The 17,595-nt window shown below is 42.1% G+C and overlaps 1 protein-coding gene across 1 annotated transcript in view; it reads right to left on the bottom strand.

Annotated features, from left to right (window-relative positions):
- fasn (fatty acid synthase) overlaps positions 1–17,595 on the bottom strand; it is a 37,044-nt gene that overhangs the window by 6,650 nt on the left and 12,799 nt on the right. Inside the window, exons 14-37 of the mRNA XM_063221813.1 lie at positions 16,650–16,853; positions 16,081–16,196; positions 15,650–15,822; positions 14,290–14,481; positions 13,774–13,854; positions 13,318–13,497; positions 12,687–12,866; positions 10,417–10,620; positions 9,782–10,101; positions 8,299–8,682; positions 7,847–8,011; positions 7,173–7,288; positions 6,599–6,753; positions 5,984–6,187; positions 5,465–5,615; positions 4,719–4,897; positions 3,944–4,063; positions 3,610–3,732; positions 3,072–3,295; positions 2,535–2,718; positions 2,173–2,324; positions 1,642–1,733; positions 885–1,282; positions 239–427 (exon numbers count right to left, since the gene is read on the bottom strand). Of these exons, the coding sequence (XP_063077883.1) occupies positions 239–427; positions 885–1,282; positions 1,642–1,733; positions 2,173–2,324; positions 2,535–2,718; positions 3,072–3,295; positions 3,610–3,732; positions 3,944–4,063; positions 4,719–4,897; positions 5,465–5,615; positions 5,984–6,187; positions 6,599–6,753; positions 7,173–7,288; positions 7,847–8,011; positions 8,299–8,682; positions 9,782–10,101; positions 10,417–10,620; positions 12,687–12,866; positions 13,318–13,497; positions 13,774–13,854; positions 14,290–14,481; positions 15,650–15,822; positions 16,081–16,196; positions 16,650–16,853 (4,486 nt within the window). The remainder of the gene's footprint in view (positions 1–238; positions 428–884; positions 1,283–1,641; positions 1,734–2,172; positions 2,325–2,534; positions 2,719–3,071; positions 3,296–3,609; positions 3,733–3,943; positions 4,064–4,718; positions 4,898–5,464; positions 5,616–5,983; positions 6,188–6,598; positions 6,754–7,172; positions 7,289–7,846; positions 8,012–8,298; positions 8,683–9,781; positions 10,102–10,416; positions 10,621–12,686; positions 12,867–13,317; positions 13,498–13,773; positions 13,855–14,289; positions 14,482–15,649; positions 15,823–16,080; positions 16,197–16,649; positions 16,854–17,595) is intronic.

Below are 17,595 nucleotides of genomic sequence, written 5' to 3'. Positions count from 1 at the left end.
TTATGGTTATTGGAATGTTGTAATGCCCTGAATTATCTTCATTCATTTGTAATTACTGTATATCAATGGTCCTTGCTTTGTTTTTGGCCTTCCACATTTATTACACAGTGTCCTTAGGTATGTTGAAAGGTGCTGGCCACAGAACCCTCTCCTAGTACACCACAAGTGTATTTTCAAAACCCAAACATACAACAAATTATAACCCTTGAAATGATCACCAAAATGAGCGAGCACACACCTTCTTTGGTTCCACGTTGAGAAGACAGTTCTCTTAACTTGTTGATGGTCAGCTGACGGACCTCTCGCATCGCCATGACGATGTCGTGGTCACGTTCCAAGGTCTGTCGCACCTCCACGCCCATCAGTGAGTCCAGCCCCAGGTCAGCCAATGAGGCATCAGCATTCAGGCTGCTCACATCACGCACACCTTAAAGGAAAGAAGCATCAGGAAGCACAATCAGTACCAGTATAAAAATATAAATATGCTTTTATGTACCTGTAATGTAAACACTTTAGAAGACAATAATGCATCTCTACTACATAGACTGATAGTGGGGATTATGGGGAACTTCAGTATTTTACACTTAACCACTCTAATAAAAAATAGTGCTTTCATCCGAAAACAGGCATTTAAAAAGGTACATTATGTTTTGTAAAAGTTTATTTCCAGAATTTATGCTGCCCATTGCTGGATTAATGGATTTATGCCGTCATTACCATTACCATCCATTTCCAAGTATTCCTTATGACCCTTCATACATGAATTTTGTTTCATGACCAGAAAATATTCGTTTTCAAATATTCATGACAAGATCAAATTTGTGAATGAGCAATGTTGAAAATGACTACTGCATACCCATTACATGAAATAAAGTTAGACATGCCTAGAATATGTGCCACGGACTCCACCAGGTCTTTCTTCTCACTACCCGCTCCTTTGGCTGCAATGCTTTTCTCGACCATGACGAAGCTGGACATCACCGGGCCGGGCTGGCACAGGAAACGATCCAGAACCTCCATGCAGGAGGAGATGCGCTGGGGCATGGTGCCACCAATAGCCGTGTCATTGCCTCCCATCGTCTCCAGGACGACCCCAACGTCTCCGATGGCCCCCCATTGGACGGCAAGGGCAGGGAGGTTGTCGTGGCGTCTACGTTCACAGATACGCTCCATTGCGGAATTGGCAAAGCCGTAGTTGCTCTGGCCAGCGTTTCCACGGCCACAGCTCACCGAGGAGAAGACTACAAAATGTCTCAGGTCCGGACACTTCTCCCTGGTCACCCTGAAAAAGCACCACACGTTGGAACAAACCTTCTCAGTTGATTTAATTCACTCACTACCATGGAAACTCACCATGTGACCAAAATCACAGAAAAGCTTAAGCTTATTTGTTGTTTCATTCAGACTCTGCCTGATGAAGGTCTAAGGACCGAAAGCTTGCAAGTCAAGTAAAGCGTCTATGCACAAAAAAGACCTGAAGTGTGCGGATTGTCTCCTTTTTATACAGAAATTTCTACTGAATCCTGCACCTTCTAAACAGATGAGCGGTGGCCTATCACAACTTCTGTTTCATTTCTAAAATACATCTTGTTTCATTTCTAAAATACATCTCTATTATCGCTTTGACTGATCCACAGATACCTGTCCAGATGAAGGGTTCCATGGTGTTTTGGTTTGGCGACAGCCATGTATTTCTCTGGAGAGAGATTCTCCAGCATTCCATCTTTCAGAACCTTGAGAAGAGAGAAGATCATTTAAAGAAGCATTCTAGAATATTACTACTCTCTACATCAGTGTCCAAAATCATCCGTGTTTGCAAAGGTGGTTGGGGTGATTTAAAAAAAAAAAAAACAAAAAAAAACAAGTCAGGAGGAATAGCTTTGCACACCCTTTAGAATTTCTTCCATGTTTATTTAAATGAAATATGGTCTGATCTTCACCAGAATCACATGAACGAACAAACAGTGTCTGCTTTAATTAACACCACCCAAAACAAATGCATGTAAACATTAACAGAAAAAATATCACACCATAGAGACTGACTTAGAAGGTTCCCAAGTCCAAGGGTGTAAGGTTTACTTCTTGGAGTGCTTTTAGAGTATTGAAAAATGTGGTAGAAGCAATATACAAGACCACAGCCCAATACAATGTGTGCATTTTGCCAAAACTTACCATAGCCAGGTGGAACACCCCTCCTACTGGTCCAAGCTTGGAGGCTTCAGCAATGAGACGTTCAGTCCCTTCGGTTGTGCTAACATCACAAGTTGAAACCAACACATTCACACCTGTTGCCTTCCATTCTGCCACTCTCTTGGCTTGGTATCCTAAACCGCAAACACCATAAAAAAACAGATGAAAAAGCATGTCATAGTGTCTCTCTAGCATATTAGTTTGATTATTTATGAAGTGTGTAAATGTGTAAAGGCTTAAAGTGATGAGAGCAAACAGCCTTGTAGACTGTGTTACAATTACCTATAACAACTTAATAGCCATTAATAAGTTATGGCTTAGGTTAGGTTGATTAAAAAAAATACCGTTGCGCATTCCAGAGCGGGAGGTCAACACCAGCTTGTTGGCTCCTCTCTCCGTCAGCCAATGGGCCAGCTCCAAACCGAAGCCCCCAAGTCCACCGGTGATGATGTAAGACAATGACGACGGAAAGAATGTGCGACAGATTGCAGGAATGGAGAGTTGCTCGCTTTTCTCCTCAGCGCGTACCTGACAAGAAGCCAGTGTTATTCCAAACAGGCATTGGCAACAGTGCATTCAAGACACATTTTATAGAGGGAAAGTCGGCCCTACAAAGGCATAGTGCAGGTACAAACACATTTTTTTGTGCAAAATTGAGTTTATACTAACAATGTCACAATATAAATGTGGTGTTTTGAAGACCAAAGCCTTATGGTCCAAATGTGTCCCATTTTAGAGATATTGCTGAGTCAACATTGCCCTAATTACAATATTCAACCAAGTACCAAAACTTTGAAGGCATTTTTCTCAGTTTCAATGTTGGCATAGTTACTGCACTTTGTAGGGCAGCAGTGAGCGGTCCAGTAAATCCGCATCAGTACCTGCAAGAGCACTTTTCCGATATGCTTGCCCTGGGCCATGTAGCGGAAGGCATCCTCCACCGCAGTTCTGGGGAAAACGGTGGTGTGCAGCGGCTTCACAACTCCACTGGCGATGCCGTCCTTCAGGTGCTGAGAGACCTCGGCCCACTCGCGGTTGCCTTCCTCAAACAGGGCATCCAGGAGGATCCCATGGAAGGACACGTTCCTCAAAAACAAGGCCATGCCTGAAACACAAGATCGTGTGAGGTAAGTAAGGGAAGGGATGGGACCTCACCATTACATAATTAAACTATTTAAACCATTCAACAATTTCACTGCCACTGTCAGTTATCATCAAATGTCTTCAAATATTCATACTTTACAGCATCTACCCACAACATTTGTTTCAAAATCCTTATCATACAGTTTGCATTTTCATGCACTCCTATTCTATCGGTCCGGTCTTTTTCTATGCTTTTTTCTAATGTGACTTTGATTTTGGAAAAAATCCCTTAATTTTTACAAATTTCACCCAATCAACAATGGTTTAAAGACTTACCGAGTGGTGTGTTGTTTGACAGGTCATATTTGCCAATTTCTAAGAAACGGCCATGTCTTGCCAAACAGCGAAGGCTTGCTTGCAATTTCTCTTCGGCAAGAGAATTGAGAACTACATCCACCCCTGGGAGATAAAAACAAAAGCATTACAGTATATTATTAGGGCACAAGAGAGGACATCAACAGTTGCAAATGTGAGGGGAAATGTAATAGCACTGAAGCAGTAGTGCGCAGGCATAAGTGATGCATGAATAAGTATCTGAACATTGTGACACTGTGCAAGGGGACTACGAAGCTAGTCCAGGTGGTAGTTTTATGGTGTTAAAAGTATTCACCGTTTCCCTTTGTGTGCTTCAGGACATGTTGCTCAAATGAAGCATCCCTTGAGTTGGCGAAGGACGAGGAGGTGAGCTTTGGGAATCTCTCCTGTAAGTACTTCCGCTTCTCTGAAGAGCCTACGACATAAATATACAAATTACTTTACATACTTAAGATAGCATATATTTTGTTAGACTTTTAGTCTGTGATGGAATGACCATCACTAGGGTTGTGGGTATGTTCTAACCATCATGTCAACAAGCCTAGCTCTTTGGTGTATTGTCGCAGTCAGAGCCCCAGTTTAGTACCACAGAAGGTCTGGATTTGAGTCCTGGCGGGGTAACTCTACTCCCCTTCGCTAGAACTTAATTTGTTACAATACTTTTTACCTCAAAAGCTTCTACAAGCAACTCGTTAAACACTCTTTCGCATCCTTTCTCTTGGACTGTATGACAGTTGTTGCTCAAATTTGATTCATTGTCCAGTCCAGTCTTCGGTAATTCACCAACAGTATTTTACTTGACGTGTGCCCTAGTGACACGCTAATGACATGCTTACTGTATTGTACTTTGGCCTTTAAGCTGTCCAAACTTTACACAGCTTCTGAACATCTTTGATTCTAAAAAAAAACCCTGTGCTGCAGCAACATCAGCATTTTAAGTGTTAGGATGTCTTTTCATTGGTAACTGCTTTTTATGACCCGAGTCATTACCCAACCTATACCATTTCTCTCTCATGCTCATTTCCTATCTCCTCAAATGCTCTAAATAGGTTTTAAAATGTTTTTCTCACCAACAGTTGTAAAGATCTGGCAGTTCATGCTAAGTGCGATGGTGATGGCTGCCTGGCCCACCCCACCCGAGCCCGAGTGGATCAGAACACTTTCGCCGGCCTTCAGGCGGCCGCGGACCACAAGGGCGTAGTATGCGGTGGCATACACAACCGGCACTGATGAAGCCTGCTCCAATGTCCTGTGAACACAGTACGTTTTTACAGAACAATATTTAGTTGGAAAACCAAAACTATGAAAGATGGTCATGTAAGAACTCTAGCTCCTTCAGAGACGAGTGACTTCGTTTTAAGCTTGGTTATAAGAGTAAAAAACTTCCAATATGCATCATGTTTTATTACGTTACACCTTCTATAGTCAATATAGCTATTAGGGATGCACCGATACCACTTTTTTGAAAATCGATACAAGTACGAGTACAATAATATGTGTACTTGCTGATACAGAGTACTGATACCGATACCTCTTTACCACCAAAATACAACGAAAATAAATGCATGGCCTTGTTTTTTTCCACCTGTGATATTTTTATTGTCCATTTCCATGTAGATTTAAATGTTAGTAAATGTATGAGGTGGCACTTTTTTCCATGCTGCTTTCAAGATTTTGCATTGTTTTGTAAAATAGCAGTATCGTTCCTAGTATCGGCAAGTGCTTGATGAGTATGAGTACGAGTACGAGTAAAATACCGATACCAGTATTGGTATCGGTGCATCCCTAATAGCTATTAAATTGTGGGCTTCCTCACCAGTTTGAGGGCACTTCCCATAAGAAGCGTTTGTCAGCGTCGACGCACGTGGCGAGACCTTTGGCGGGCAAAAGGCCCATTACCCGTTTACCACTAGGGTCCGTCCCCGAGAACTCCATTCCCAGAAGGCACTGCTGGAGCGCCAAGTCACCTGGAGATAAGAAAACAAATCACGGCCAACCCATCCCATTACCAGAGGCCAGCAACCAGGCAGGCAGAAAGCTTGTATCTGCACTTTTCATTGTTTTTACTTAATAAACAATCACTTCAACATTAAATATGGTGATTGAGTAATTTATCATACACATATACTCATGGAGAGACTGACCAGAAGTACTGACTTATATTTTAGAATGAATAAAGAATGTAATGTAAAATAATTTGAATTTAATTTAATTTAAATACAAGAGATACAAGGTTTGCGCTGGACAAGTAGATGAAATTCGATGAACAAGACCAGCCTGAATTGAAAGGAAATCAAATGGTCAAGAGACGCAAAAATCAATGGAAAACACCTACCAGGGATGGCGTCTGGCGGGAGCTTCCCTGTGGCCAGCATGATGTCACGGAAGTTAAGGGAGGCGTAGTGCACCTGACACAGCTGCATGTTGGGGTTGGAAGGTGTGAAGTGCTGCAGTGGGGAGGTGATCCAGCGCAGGGAGGACAGGTCACCACGGGTCAACACGTTGACGTACGCCTGTTCCGTCTGCTCTTCCTGAAGTTCTGGTGAAGAAGGCAGAGATAGGAGATTGAATATAAAAGGTTCAAGGTTGCAACCCCATTTCTGAAGTTTGTTGATGACATTGTGTCAAATTAATACTGGAACAAGGTTGTGTATGACGCTTGCCTGAAATACACCTTTGACAAATTCTGAATGTTCATCATTGATACTTATTTATAACTTCCTTACTACTCATTATTATACTATATAGTCATGGCGAGTTCCATATTCAGGTCTGAAAATGTAATGACCATGAATGGAATGGATGGTGACAAGCCGTGGCATCTTCATTTTGTCCACAGATGCATTTTAGTTACAACAGAGATTATTTCATCGTGTCCATTTCAAAGTGATGTGAAGATACAACAAATAACTACAGCAACAAAAAAGCATCAAGACAGCTCTTTGATTACTTTGTGGGAGTATCTGGTGGCGAAATGATCCCCAAACTCCATCTCGGAAGACATTCATGGTCAAATCTCTCGTCATCACTGCTTGCATGTCTTTGTTCGTTGGGACAAGAGACGGAGTGGCGGATGACTCCTGAAGGTTTGACACAAATGCACACCTGACAGAGAAACAGAAGAGAGATTAGTTTGGCATCTCATATTACGTGAAAGCCGTGAAAGCCCAACTGGGAAACTCCAACTCCCATTGTCATTGTAACACAGCACTCCACAGCACACAAGAGTTCATTGCACACAGCAAAATTGCATTTATGCCTCGCACAAGCAAGGGGGCAGTTCCCAATGGCGGTACTATGCTCAGGGTACCTCAGTCATGGAAGAGGATGGGGGAGAGCACTGATTAATTACTCCCCCACCAACCTGGCGGGTCAGGAGTCGAACCGGCAACCTTTGGGCTACAATTCTGACACCCTAACCGCTAACCCATGACTGCCCATTACATTACATACATTACATAGCTAGCAGCAGATTTATTATCTTTTTCAAGCCATTCAAGAACAGAGGGAAAACGGCATCTCACCTTATGCAGTTGCCACCAGGTTCTTGTCTAAGGCAGTTGACCATACCAATGACACCATTGTGGTTCTGGGTGGAGGTGAGCCACAGAGAACTGTTTGATGCTTGAGCAAATTGAGTCTAGAAAGAAAGAGAGAGAGAGAGAGAGAGAGAGAGAGAGAGAGAGAGCAAGAGAGCAAGAGAGCAAGAGAGAGAGAGAGCAAGAGAGCAAGAGAGTGAGAGAGCAAGAGAAAGAGAGAGAGCAAGGGAGAGAGAGCAAGAGAGAGAGAGCGAGAGAGCGAGAGAGAGAGAGAGAGACATTGCGGATGATTAATCAGGTCCCATTTTTTTCAAGTAGCCTGGTTCTCACCAGACCTGTGTGTGTGTGTGTGTGTGTGTGTGTGTGTGTGTGTGTGTGTGTGTGTGTGTGTGTGTGTGTGTGTGTGTGTGTGTGTGTGTAGCTTTGGAGCCCTACAACAACAACAACATGTATTTACGTATATAGGCACAGTATCACAACTAAGCAGTTGACTCAAAGCGCTTTCATGATACACGTACACAATCCAATATCCACACGCCAGCTGTGGAGGCTGCCGTACGGCACAAATTGTCCGGGGTTCACATGAGAAAGTGCACGCACACACACACGCACGCACACGCACGCACACGCACACACCAATAATAGTCCTTTAGTCATACCTGCAGTGAATCTACCCATTTGTAATCCATGTCATCTACAGACAGAATGGTGGGTTGGTCTCCAGAGGTTTTCTTGCGACACAGGAACAAAACGGTGCCATAGAAGGACTTCTTCATGGCGACCACCATCAAAGAGGACTGGCCAATCAACTGCTCCCACTCGGCCTGCAGAGAAGTCCCGACACAGTCAAATTACACGTTTGTTTTAACACCCCGCTAAACCCTGCCATATTTATGAAATAGACAGAGCAACACCAATTCGCAAAGCAGGTGCACCACGCAAACAAAAGGCAGAGATTTGGCGCACATTGGCATCCTTTCATGTGTATTTGATCTACTGTGTTCATATGTTAATTCATCTGGGTCCGATGCAAAAGCTCCGGTACACTTTACACTTGCAGTATTTTACACTTGCATTGCTTCTACAACATGGGACACCTAGTTGCTGTTACCTGTGTCAACAGGCCATTTTGATTTTTCTTTGAAGTGAGGAAGGCCAGCGTATCTCCCAGCGTATCTCCCTTTGTTAAGGCGTGTAACAGCACAAATCCCCCGTCTCTGGCGGCTGAGGCTAGATTCCCCAGGACTTCAGCAGCAGAAACATCACTCAGCACACAGTTGTAAATGACCAGGTCAGCATCCGTAGGAAGCCCGGCGGCAGCACTCTGTGTGGGGTCCCACACCGCGGACGAGACCCCGAGCTCGGTCATGGAGGACTCCAGCGGTGCCAGGAGATCTCCAGAGGCATCTGATGCCGTGTACTCCACCTGCAGCATGGGCTGGATGTTCAGGAGGTCAACTGCACGAGAGAAGACCCTGCCTTCACCAGCCATGACCTAGTGAATGGAGGACAAAGTGGAACAAGTTAATATGGTTATTTCCAGACGTACGTATGAAGAGCAGAAAACAAAAATATTGATTGTATTCTCTCATTATGCTTTTATAGCAGGATTCTGTCATTGTCATTCAGTCAACCTTCAAGAAGTTTGTGAAGATTCATCTCTTCTGAGAGGGTTTCTCGGCATAACAAAATGAACTCTACTCTTCTGTACTCCTGGACACTGACTTCCAATACACTCAATTGGTCCAATACACTCAATTGGTCCAATACACTCAATTGGTCCAATACACTCAATTGGTCCTCCACAAATTATATATTACTGCTCTACATCTGTGTTACGTACATAACTTGTATACTTGTGTACTCTGTATTGACCCCACACTCTGTACTTGCTTGTCCTCCTTGTAAGTTGCTTTGGTTAAAAGTGTCTGCTAAACGTGATGTCATGTAAATAAAGAGTTGCGTCTTGCAATCATCTTTGAATTGTTGCATAAGACAAATCAACTCTTTTAATGTCAAAGATGAAACTGCTTAACACTAAATGATCAAGCAATCATCTTTGAATTGCTGCATATCACAAATCACCTCTTTTAATGTCAAAGATGAAACGGCTCAACACTAACGATGATCAAGCATAACGTGAACATTAGTAAAATACACAATTCAAACGAAAGAGGTATATAAGCACACAGGTGGCTGGAAGCTCAAGCAGTCTTCAGCATGTTCATTGGAGCTTGTTGGGTGCTCTTGGATATCGGGGATCAGTTCATGCAGAGAGAAGAGTTCATCCAGGTACTCCAAAACAAGGTGTCCACACGGGAAGTTACATTAAAAAGCCTTTAATGGTACTGGGCTGGGGTTACATTAAAAAGCCTTTAATGGTACTGGGCTGGGGTTACATTAAAAAGCCGACATGTTTCGACCTCACACAGGTCTTCATCAGGGCTAGGATTAATGTAACTTCCCGTGTGGACACCCTGTTTTGGAGTGCCTGGATGAACTCTTCTCTCTGAAAGAGGTATATAATCGGGAGTAAAGACTATAGATTATTTTAGTAAATAATTGTTTTACAATCAATAATAATGCTCACTGACCTCCAGCACTTTCACTCTTCCCGGTCTGCTGTTCTCCAGGACAGTGTCTAGACAATTTCTCAACGCCTGAGAGTCCAGCAAGCCGTTCAGCAGAGGATCAGAGAGCAGGCAATCACGCTCCCTGTCCACCGTCAGCTCCAGTTCAGACCGCAGGTTGCCATTGAGCTCCAGACCACAGAGCACAGACAGCAGCCTGACCAAGCCCCCTTCCTCCTCCTTTGGCTCAGTGGAGTTTTGAACGTCGTTGATGCCCTCCAGACCAGGGATGGAGATAGGCACACCCTGAGCTTGGAGCTTGGCTTGGAGACTCTTGACGAGTACTGCACAGGCACATTCAAGTGCACAGAGAGACACACACAGACAGACAGAAATTTCATCAATGTTCCGAAAAAATAATTGACATTAAATGAAAAAAGAAAGTAAATTATTGTGCTACACATATTGACCTGCAAATACAGTACAGATGAACAATTAACTAAAACTGCACTAGATGACACTGAAATGAAAGCAATCTAATTTACACAGCTTCTGTGAAACAGGCGTGTACACGATACAGTAAGTAACCTCCATCCAGTTGTATGAACATCGTAACGTTGGTCACTATAAAGTCGAATATTCACAACACTCCTGCCCACCTTTACAGCTCTTCAGCTGAGCTCTAAGCTCCGTACTGGTCTCCAAGCAACCAGTCTGGCAATATGGAACAAACACAAATTCCTCGAGTGTGGGGGGCCGCTGCTGCTGCTGCCGCCTGGGGGCCACAGTCGCATGGAGACCGGAGATCTGAACTGCACCTGCAGTGATGCTGTCCAAGTAACGATCCACGAAGACATCCACAGCTGAGTGGACAAAAAACATTATTACTTTGCCACTTCTTCAGTATGATAAATAATCTATTACACAGTGTGCTCTTCTAATGTACTCAACAATGGGCTCGCTCTACTGCAGTCACCTTGATGAAAATAATCCATTCAGAATTGTGTATTATAGTAAAACCAAAAACATTTGCCATCAACATTTTGGCTTCACTGCATTTTTCACAGAAAACTCTAAATGCGTGTTTGCATTTGCGTAGGTATTGTGATAATGTTGACAACAAAATGTTCACCATGATAATGTGATAATGCTGACAACATGATTGCTTGCTATCACGATGCACGATAATGGAAAAAAAAACGATTATTTGGGTCAAAATCATAATCACTATTATTAATCACGATTATTGATTTTTGCTGAATTTTGTAAAAATTATAACAAAATGAAATATAACCAAGACCAAAATAAAATTGTAATAATTATTTAAAAGTCAATAGCGTGAAAATTAGGTGAACAGATTTCTGGCCAGAAAGGACACTCTCGTAAGTAGGTCACTATTGCCCTGATTAAATCACGATTGAAATCACAATTTCAATAACACGATTATATCATGATTTTCGATTATTGACGATTAATTGTGCAGCCCTACTTGTTAGGACCTATCATGAATTATTCAGTTGTTTGTTCAACTAGAAAGCTCTGGGAGGTGGAATTTAGATGCTTTGTTGGAGGTCTGCATTCTCAGAACACCATGGAATACAACATTTAGCCTTTACTACATTAAGCATTTCTTTTGTACAGTAAGCACAATGTTTTGAATTAAGAATATGCTTAATCTTAACATAAAGAGAAAAGATGCCTTGCTCATATGCATCATTGTTGTCCGTTTGTTAGAGCTTATTAACATTGTCAGCTATGTTAGAGTAATGGTATAACATTTTAGCCCAGCAAATACAGAAATGTTCATGGGAAAGGTTTTATTTTTTTTTCACCAAAGAGGATCTTCGCACTATTTGAAGAACGCTGCAGCCTTATGACATTGCATGTACACTCCACAATTCAAAGACCCCCTTTCTAACACATGCTTTCTGGTGAGTGGCTCACACTGAAGAGACCCTGTGTCTCATATGACACACTTGTGTCAGTGCACGGACGGTTAGTGCATAGTGCACAAAGTGCCCTGAGGTCTTTAGTGCATAGTGTCATAGAAAAAGGAAGGAGGAAATGAAGCAGGAAGGGCTATCGTGGCAACAACTGGAGCGGAGGGCCCAAGACAGGAGAGGATGGAAGACTTTCGTCAATGGCCTATGTTCCTATGGGAATTTAAAGGCCTAAGTAAGTAAGTAAGTAAGTCATAGAAGAGTTTGAGAACTATGCACTGTGCCCTCACTGGAAGTGACAGGTGAGCATAGCATTAGCACAACAAATTATCAGTTGGCTACTGTTTACATTGCACAGCGTCTCGTGCTTGCATTTACATTTCCTTCACACCAACCGGCAACTATCACGCATTCAATACTTGGCTTGGCATGAAAAGGTTGGTGTCTCACCAATATTACAGAATTAAGAGACTGTTGACCATACTCTTCTACTGAACTGAACGCCACAATTCTTCCGTTTCATCAATAACATGGTAGCTGTTTATTGTTTGCGGTGTCCATCATTCAAACACTGCGTTTTCCGCCACCAGGGTATCATCGGGGCATTGACAGTGCACTGAATTTACAGAAATTTGCAGCATGACCGTCCTACGCACTGAAACATAGTGCCCGAAGTGCTCAAGTGCGCCATCTAAGACAGGCAGTCTCACAGTGAAGAGAGTGAGTTACTAGAGAAGGGCCTGTGACATCACAAACTTTGGTATTAGGTATTCAGGGGTGAGATTATTTTATGATTATTGGTTCTTAAAAAGTATTGTAATGGGGGCGTGATTACTCAGTGGGCTAAGGGTTGGTACCGGGGACGTTTCTGATTTCCAGATCTTTCATCATCTCTCTCTCCCCACTCAGTTCCTGCCTCTGTCTACTGTGTACTGCACAAAAAGGCCATGACATACATCTTTAAAAAAAGTAATGCAAGAACTACTTACCCTTCTTCTCACTTTTGTAGTCATGCACAAACTTTGTTTGCCATGAAGGGTCCAAGACGACGGAGCGAATTCGTGTGGGCAGCCGCAAACTGCGGCCAGACAAACCCACAACAAGCATCTGCAGCATGGTGTCTAGAAACGACACCCAGTTCCCATTCCACTCCAGTTTGCCCTGATCACCTGCAGAGTCCAAACAGAAACAGAGAGACTCAGTTGTTTCCATCAACCTCATTCACAAATACACACTATACAGTAAATTAAAGCAACACCAAGCAGTTTTCTTCTATGGTCGACAGAAGTGGGAAGATGGATGAGAAGTGAAATGGTCTCGCACGCACGCACGCACGCACGCACACACACACACACTTGCCCAAGCAAAGTGAACTTTGCCATGGATTCCTATGAGGGAGGTGAAGGCAAGCATTTGATGTGATTCACTGCAACGTCCTGATGACGAGCTGTCAGAATAGAACACTGAATTTCGCCTCTCTTCACTAGTTTCGTTTCATGTGTCCCTGGTGTAACCCTGTAACGACTTAAGGTACGACTGAACTCAATTTTGGATACATCATTTTAAGGCTCAAGCACAACATGGTGTTCCTCTCATATGATAAGTCATTCAGAAACCTACCAGCACTGCTAGACTCCAATATGCCCTGGAACGTCTTTCCATAATCATAACCACGCAGTCGCAGTTCCTTATAGATGTCGGCAGATGTCAGCTGAGGATCTTTCTCGGCAGTTTTCAACGATTCATCGAGTTGGGAATGGAAGTAGTCCAAAGCAGAATCCTCCAGGAGACGAATTTTTCCTATTGAAGGAAACAATCCGTCAATGTGCAGTTGAAGACTGTGTAGTTAAATCACACAAAAAATCAATAAAATATTAAAAATAACAATAAATAAAGCAGAAGAAAATGTCGAAGCTCTCAACATTTACTAGTCTTACTGGCAGCAGGTAAAGAATAGCGAAGAACCACCAAGTAACACATAAAATAACTTCATTGCCCCAAAGTCCACCATTTGCCACGACAGAAAGAAAAAAAGTCAAAGCCTTGCAGGCAGTACAGATGCAATCTATGGCTTACCACTGACAGCCAGGTTTCCATTCTCAGACACCTCAAACTGATTTGTAGATGGCATGAGCCTCACCTCCAACTGGACAGAACCTGAAATCAAATCAAGTAAAAAGAAAAGAACAAGCAGGTTACAACTAGTGACCCACTCATAGCTATGCACTAAAGAGAAGACCTACAGTATTTTCAGCTGACTTCATCAATCTGATTCTAAATAAGTAGAACTACACAGTCCTCCTGCGCAAGTAGGCTAGGGCTTGCTCTTGATATTATGAAATTTTGCGAAATTACGATCACTTCCAGAGAAATCTTTTTTCAGGACTATTACTATTAGTGTGTGTGTGCGCACTCTCATGTGAGCCCGGCCTGGACAATTGCCGTCACACAGTAGGCTCCAGAGCAGGTGTGGGAATGTGTAGGCTATGTGTATGTGTATTTTGAAATTGCTTTGAGTCCGACTCAGCTTCATAGTTTTGATGTTGCACTATATAAATGCATGTTGTATTTTATTGTATATTGCAATCTCACCGTCCACAGAAAGGATGGTAGCGTTGTGAATGGTGACATCCTGGAAGGCCACAGGCGTTTGTTCCAGTACAGTTCCCAAGCTCCTTGCCAGGGTTCTCCAGGCTAAAGACAGATAGCCTGTGGCAGGGTACAGTATGCGTCCATCGATGCAGTGTCCCTCCAAGTAGCGGTCTGGAGAATCGGCTTTCATATCTGTTCAATGTAATAGCATAAATGCAGAGGTGGAAAGAGTACAGAAAATGTGTACTCAAGTAAAAGTATCTTTACTTTGCCTAAATTCTACTCAAGTACAAGTAAAAGTACCCATCTAAAAATCTACTCAAGTAAAAGTAAAAAGTATTTCACTTAAAATGTAATTTGAGTAAAAAGTACTTAGTTACTTTTAATTAGCTTTCCTCTTGAGAATGTCATGTTTATTTTTCTTGAATATCGTCCTCCATAACCTCTATCTCTTGCTTGGCACCAGCCATCATCAAATACATTGATACAAGATAGTAAAATAATGGAAATGCTGTGTGCCATCCTGCACAATCTTTCATTTCTGGCGGATTGTGGCATTATTGTGCATGGCATTTTGTCTCTCAGTCATTTTTTTTTACTCAGTACTCAGGCCAGGTTCCAGTGTAATTGAGTAAAGTACTTGGGTCAAAATGTACTCAAGTACAAGTAAAAGTATTAATTTAAAAATTTACTTAAAAAGTACAAAGTATTCATAAAAGCTACTCAAGTACAATATTGAGTAAAAGTAATAAGTTACTTTTCCACCCCTGCATAAATAACAAAAAAATGCTTTAATTTTTCATTTTAGATTTTTTACAACTTGCCTCCAGAGCAGCAAGAAAATGTTGAGCTATTAGAAAGCACTGTGTTGTCCTAATTGCAAAATAAACACATTTGTTTCATGTATAACATTACTTTTTGGCCAACTTTTCAAACCAAACTGCACAGTGGATTGAAGTATTGATTATCTTACTTTAATACCATGATTATTTGTAAGATTGGCAACACGGAGGTTGACCGCCATAACAATAAAGCAAAGTTTCGATGTGTCTAATCTAATGCATGCGTGTTAAGAGTTTTGGAATCACGAGCAACATTTTGTAAAACAAGTTCAAGCAATGTACAAAGATTGCTTCATTTAGCACCAGACAAACCCATATGAAATAAGCCTCCTAAAGAAATATACATTTTAGCTGTAACATTTAGGTCTTATTCAATGGAGGAAGCACATGCATGGTAATCAGAATCTGCTGATCGTTATTGACCTCTAATTCGTCTGAAAGTGTGCTACAGTGTACTCATTCTTTCATGTACTTATCCATGTATTTTGTCATTAGATAATTTTGATTAACTAGCATACCAATGTTGTACACTACAGCGGAGGAACTCCCAGATCCAGATGGGAAGTCCTCTGCCTTTGGCACGTCCCACACCTGTGAATGATCCCATGAAATATACGGAGATATCTGGGGTGTCCCAGCAGCCACCGGATACTCCAGAGTTGGGCACAGATGATTGCTGTTTAATGTGACACTAAAGAAATGATAAAGAAAAAACAATTACAGCATGTACGTCGTACACGTATGCTCAGAGAATTAAGTCCTATGGCATATTGTTGAGTATAACTCTCTGGTCTCAAGTACTCAACTTCATTTTAATTTTATAGTTAGTTCCTTTTCTTTTCATTACTTTTTAAACATTATTGTAGTTGATCAAATTGTTACGCACATTGAAATGCATGCCTTGTATGAATTGTGCTACACAAATACTGTTATTATTAAGTTTGCTTACCCATTAACAAACAGTTTCCCTACATTGGACAGGAAGAACTCCAGGTTGTTTCCATGACCTCGCTTCATCAGCGGAAGACAGGTGCATGAAGACTTGACACTCCGCTTCAAAATGGCCTGTGGAGAATATACTTGTGTTCATTGGCTGCACATATGCTCCCTTGCTTCATGTGCATTCAGTAGGGCTGTGAACATCTTACAGTACTCCATGTACACATCAAATGCGGCAAAATTAGCTTACAATGGTAATTCACGGTATAGAAGTATATAATCATTATTTTTATTTCATCTTTTTTAATATATATATTTTTAGGGCTTTTTTGCCTTTGTTTCTGACAGGACAGTGGAGGAGAGACAGGAAAGTAGCGGGGAGAGAGAGACAGGGAAGGATCGGCAAATGACCCGGGCCGGAATTGAACCGGGGTCACCGGCGTAGAAACCCAGTGCCCTACCGTTAGGCCACGGCAGGGCCCTTTCATCTTTTTTTTAAATTTATGCCACGATACCATATTTTTCCAACCTGAAACTCAGGAAAAAATAAAGTGTAGATAAGTATTTGAATATTCTGACCTGAAGAAGGCCATGTGGAGCAATCTCCACCAGAACAGCGTTGTCTGGCACGTGACGCAGGGCCTCCTGGAAGAGCACAGGGCTGACCAGGTTGTTGACGTGATACTCTGCAGACGAGAGGAGGGCCATGGGGCTCTTCCAGTCCCCCTCAGGGACAGACGTGCTGAGCCAGCGGCCCGATCGCGGCTTTGGGCTCTTGATGACCTAAGAGAAGAATAAAGGAAGACATTGGCATTCGTTAACCTTTCAAAAAGTGCTCAGGTTTGGAGCATGAATTTGAATTAATTTGTTGAAATGTGTGTGTAACGTCAAAATGTGTGATGGTTAACAACAAAGTGCAAATACAATACCATATGAAACAGTAAATGTGTAGGACTGTAAGTTATGTATAGCCTACCCATACACACTTTCAAAACTGTTCAACGCTATGCCCTAATGAGGAGCCTTTTTTGAAGGCCCATTGTCTTCCTGCCAATCTACAAAGCGGTCAAGACAAGGGTATCTCCATTTGGCTATCAATGACTCATTAAGTACTGGGTGACTTTCTAAGGTCTTCAATCAATTTATTCGGAAACATGTACATCTTTAAAGTTTCGGTCCTAGACCTTCATCAGGCAAACTTTGTTCATTCACCTCAACACAAGGCTTTTGAAAGCTTGGTTGACAAATGCAATCCAATCAGGTCAGACATTAAGATTATAGGAACCATGTACAATTAAAACATAAACGTTGCCATTGCATTACGTTTCCTTGTTGAATACTTAAATTGTAAAAGTTGCATAGTGCTTCTATAAAAATGTTTAAAAAATTGCTCACATCCTTACTTTTCAATTCAATTCAAGATGGCGGACATGGAGAAGATCCACCTTTTCATGTATGAAAAGTGCAATTCCTAACGAATACTTGGAATTTGATGCTGGTGGTAAGAAGTATTCGTGAAAAGGTA

The sequence above is a fragment of the Engraulis encrasicolus genome, chromosome 17 (genome assembly GCF_034702125.1).
Source record: "Engraulis encrasicolus isolate BLACKSEA-1 chromosome 17, IST_EnEncr_1.0, whole genome shotgun sequence".
Taxonomy (NCBI): domain Eukaryota; kingdom Metazoa; phylum Chordata; class Actinopteri; order Clupeiformes; family Engraulidae; genus Engraulis; species Engraulis encrasicolus.
The sequence above is the reverse complement of the archived record's forward strand: the minus strand, read 5'-3'. Positions and strand labels throughout refer to the sequence as shown.